We start from the raw sequence: 4,465 nt of genomic DNA, 5'->3' as shown, positions 1-4,465 counted from the left end.
ATTTTTTTTTTCTAATATCTAAACCTTATAACAATGCTGCCGGAATATTTTAATTTAACTCATGTTGATCTATTCTATTTTCTCATTCATTATGAAAACAATAACAGTAATACTGGAAGATTGCTGATTGACTGTGTGTATCAATATATGGTATTTGGTCCGGGTTCGGTCAAATACCATTTATTAATTATAAAAACAGTTATACTTCACTATTTAAAAATTGAATGAGAAAATTGCAAAACCCAGAAGAAAGAATATAAAACCCATCAACTAAGAGTCTGGAAGTCAGGACTTTCACAATTAAATATCTGTTAGCACCACACCAGTGTCAGATGTATCCAACTAGTTTTAATTTGATAACTTGATTTCTAATCCTCTCTTTAATTAAAAAAATTAAATTACTGTCGCTTATTAAATAATTAGAAAAATCATTACAAAAATATATGTTTTTTTATTTAACTGGAACCTTTTGCCTTTGTAATATTTTAAAAAATCATTTTAATGGGATATTTTCATTATTTCGGCTGTGTTGATTTTTCAATTGAATTTGAAAGAAATATCTTTGATAGGTGGAAGCCTACCTGGCCAGTGGCCAAGCCGTAGCAGCTGAGAGGCTCCTTACAGACATAGAACCCAGTAGTCCTGACGAGGAAGGCCGTTTACTTCTCTTGACGTCATTGGTGCGTCTCGCCCTCCAGGATAGAACTGAAATTGATCGTGCTATATCAGATCTCACACATCTGGCTACTCTGGAGCAGTATAGGTTAGTTGAGTATCAATTAGTTTTCTAAACTGAAATATCTAGTTTTGACCTACCCAAATTATTGTTTTATGTTGATAGATAATTTTGAGCAAATGCAATGAGCACTTATGAAATTAAATATAACTATAAAAGGAAGATGGTCCAAGTAGTTGTAAAACTATTTATTATGAGCGAACATTTATTTAATTTTCTAATACTGTTTACTTTAAAATTATTTTGAAATGTAACATATTTATTTCTGTCAATCTAGTTTATAACTAGTTTTCTAACAAAACATTCACCTATGAATTGAATGTATAAATATAGATTTTTAATGCAGGATGTCCAGAAAGGGTGGGTGTTATTTAAAAAAGATAATTTATTAACTATGCGGTGATGATGGAAAGTCATTTACTAGTAATGACATCATCTTAATGGAGTATAGAAAAAAGAGATAATTATTTGTTCTTTGAATTAATAAGAGACGCATTGCCACTAAAGTGGAGGGCATAAATTTTAGTTGCAATGGCTTAAAGATTTTTCGGGTTTAAATAAATAAATCAAGTATTAACTAGAAATAAGAATTTTACTTTAAATTATTTAACATTATTGACTCTATCTGAGGGTGGGTTCTCCAGCAATCAGAACACAATTACGCATAAATAAATTAATGGCTATTTTTACAAATCGGTTTAATCCTACTTTAGCAAACTAACCAATTATATGATCTTCTTTGATGACCGTAGATTCTTGTTGTCTTCTTACAAAAAATGCTACTACTGACAGTTGACAAAGAGTAGTCAGAACCTCAGCACTCCATATATCCACTCTACCAACGACCCAAAGCAAGAAAGAGCTTTCTTCCTTTGTCTGTTTCCAACCCTCGATAGTCGATGCAAACATTGATTGTTAGAAGAACCATTTTGATTTACTTGCAATGATAATTACTCCATTGATAATTATTCTCCTCTTCTATTTTCTCCTGGATTAATTTGTACTATAATCATGGTAGAGAAACAACAATTATTGAAAAAAAATTTAATCTACCTGCTCAACATAGCAACAATCCAACAGTCTACGGAAGTACGCACTCTGCCATCTTGTCTATTTGAAACGAGTTTTTTTTGCCTCTATAACTTCTGAATGATGATATTGGTTAGTTTGCTATCCATGATAAAGTTGATCAGTTTGCTCTTTGGTGAAAATACATGGAAAACAATAAAATAAACTATTTATATTTAAAAAATAACTTCTCCTCGTACATCATCCACGGTCAACTATCTCTCATAATAATTAAAAAATAACTATTTATCAAAAAAGAAGATATTATAATATATCTATAGTCTAATGCTAAAAACTATTTCAATTAAGTATTAAGTGTTATTGATGATGAATTAAAATTAGCTGAATTATTAAAATAATATTGCTTGTAGGGTTGGTGCTACCCTTGGGCTAGGGCAGTGCTATTTCGCCCAGAAGCAGTACAATCGGGCCAAAGTCCTCCTGAAGCAAGTTGCCAGGACACCTTGGACGATGGAGGAGGCCGAATACCTTGAAAGGTTACCTCTTTCTTCATTTATTATTCACATTATTTGTTTTATTTGTATCTTTTGCCATTTATTATTGTTTAGTAACAATATACAGTTGTGAATTTTCATTACAATACATAAAAGATGTTAGTATAAAATTTTTAAACTTCTTTGTGAATTGGAGAAGATGATTGTTATAGTATAATTTGTGATTATTTTAATAATGACAATTAGGTTGTGGCTCTTGTTGGCTGAATTGCATATTACCAACGGAAACAGTGACCTCGCTTCGGAACTCCTCAACAAAGTTCTCTTGCACAATCAGTCTTCGGCCAAGGCATACGAGCTATTGGGCTTGGTAGCAGAGAAAGAGCAAAAGTACCGTGAGTAATAATATTCTCAACACGTTATGCATTCCTCTTTTATTTTTATACACTCAACAGAAAAAAAAGAAAATTAGACATTTCATCCAGTATATAAAAATGAATATTTGTTTTTTCATACTTCATGCACTTCCATACCGTTCATCCAATAGCATTTGTTAAATGTTTAGGATTTTCCCAGGAAGGTTATAAGTTATTCCAATTTTTTGGTAAAAAAAAAAAAACTATAATGATTTTTTATTCACTAAAAATTTAAAAAACATAATAAGGATTTCAGTACTTGAGTTAATAGCATTTACTTGTTATCTAATTCCTATGTTTTTTTTTTTTTTTTGGTCAAGACTCCCATTGGAGTCCTATACTGCCTAACCATGGTTGGGAGTCAAAGTTCTTCATTTTGTGGGACCGCCACTCAATGAAAAAAGTAACAGCTAAAAGACATCAAATTGGTAAAACTGCGTCTTAACCACTGAGCTACGGGCGGCCCAATTTCTATGTTAATACAACTGTTAGATAGCTGAATGTTTGCTCTTTTTACCTACATTACCACCATTTAATGCTGTTATAAAGATGAAATATAGGTTTAAAATAAAGAAACTCTTTTCAAATGTTTTATTTTATATCTCTAATTCTAATTTGTTTAATTTGATGTGGTTTGTGCCCTTAGGTGCAGATTAAAAAGCCCTAAAACACTTCCATGTTTTGTAAATATTATTTGAGTCGTGTTGAAGCTATTTTTATTTCTCTATTTAGATTTAGTAATTCTATTAGGTTGGTGCATACGAAATGTCAGATTTTTTTACATGGAAATATTTATCTTCCTGTTTTTTTATGCTTTTTTTATTAACACAAAGTTACATTACAACCTTGGTAATTTTCTCATAAACGTTGCTTTTTGTTATTTGTTTTGAATTTTGTACCGATATGAGTTACGCCAATATTTGTGTAATTTTTTTTATGAGTATAAACTTGGTAATAATGCTGCAAAACTTGTATGCTATATAAACCAAGTGTTTGTGGAGAATACTGTTAAAGATCAAAAATGCAGCATTGGTTTGAAAAATTTGGTCTGGTGATTTTTCACTACAAAATGAACTACGAGGAAAGGAAGACTGTAACAGCCGCATGGCCACACGCCCAAAACGGCCACTTACATCACATAGAACAATTATGAAATTAAATGAATGGAAATATAAAGTTTTGCAGCACCCCGCCTATTCACCGGATCTCTAGCCTACTGACTTTCATTTTGTTAAACATTTCGATCTGTTTTAACAGGTTAAACTGTATAAAAATGGAGACAACCTGAAAAATTTGATATCTGAATTTATTGATTCTCAAGATCAGAATTTTTTTTAAGACAGGTATTTATGCTTTAAAGTATATTGAAGCGAATGGAACATATTTTGATTAAATAACTTGTGAAAAAAGATATTCAGTTTTATATATTAACTTAAAAATACGACATTTCATATGCACCAATTTAATATATAAGATGAAACAGCTGGGGAAACAGCCCAAAACGTTGTAAAAGTAAATATAGAGTAATGATAATATTATAAACGAAGTCTCTTTTCACCTCGACTTCTTAATTATTTTTTTTTATGATTTAAAATTTTAAACTAATATGTAGTTAACAGATGCCTGATTTATTTTTCTTTCTATGATTTCAAAGAAGATAACTTATATCTTGTGACTTTATTTATGCATATACTGTGGAAATTAAGTTTAAATTGTTGTCTATATTTTGACATTTTTAAAGACATGAAGATGTGAAAAACTTATTACTTAATATTAGATCGTTATTCTAA

General features: G+C 30.3%; 1 protein-coding gene across 1 annotated transcript in view; it reads left to right on the top strand.

Annotated features, from left to right (window-relative positions):
* Window positions 1-4,465, top strand: part of LOC106677052 (tetratricopeptide repeat protein 21B) — a gene marked incomplete in the record, with an annotated part of 56,049 nt that overhangs the window by 50,513 nt on the left and 1,071 nt on the right. Inside the window, 3 exon segments of the mRNA XM_067050394.1 lie at window positions 570-763; window positions 2,176-2,301; window positions 2,506-2,654. Coding sequence (XP_066906495.1) covers window positions 570-763; window positions 2,176-2,301; window positions 2,506-2,654 — 469 coding nt within the window.

The sequence above is a fragment of the Halyomorpha halys genome, unplaced genomic scaffold (assembly GCF_000696795.3).
Source record: "Halyomorpha halys isolate HHAL.00 unplaced genomic scaffold, Hhal_1.1 Scaffold85.1, whole genome shotgun sequence".
Taxonomy (NCBI): Eukaryota; Metazoa; Arthropoda; class Insecta; order Hemiptera; family Pentatomidae; genus Halyomorpha; species Halyomorpha halys.
This window is presented reverse-complemented; position numbering and strand designations above follow the sequence as displayed.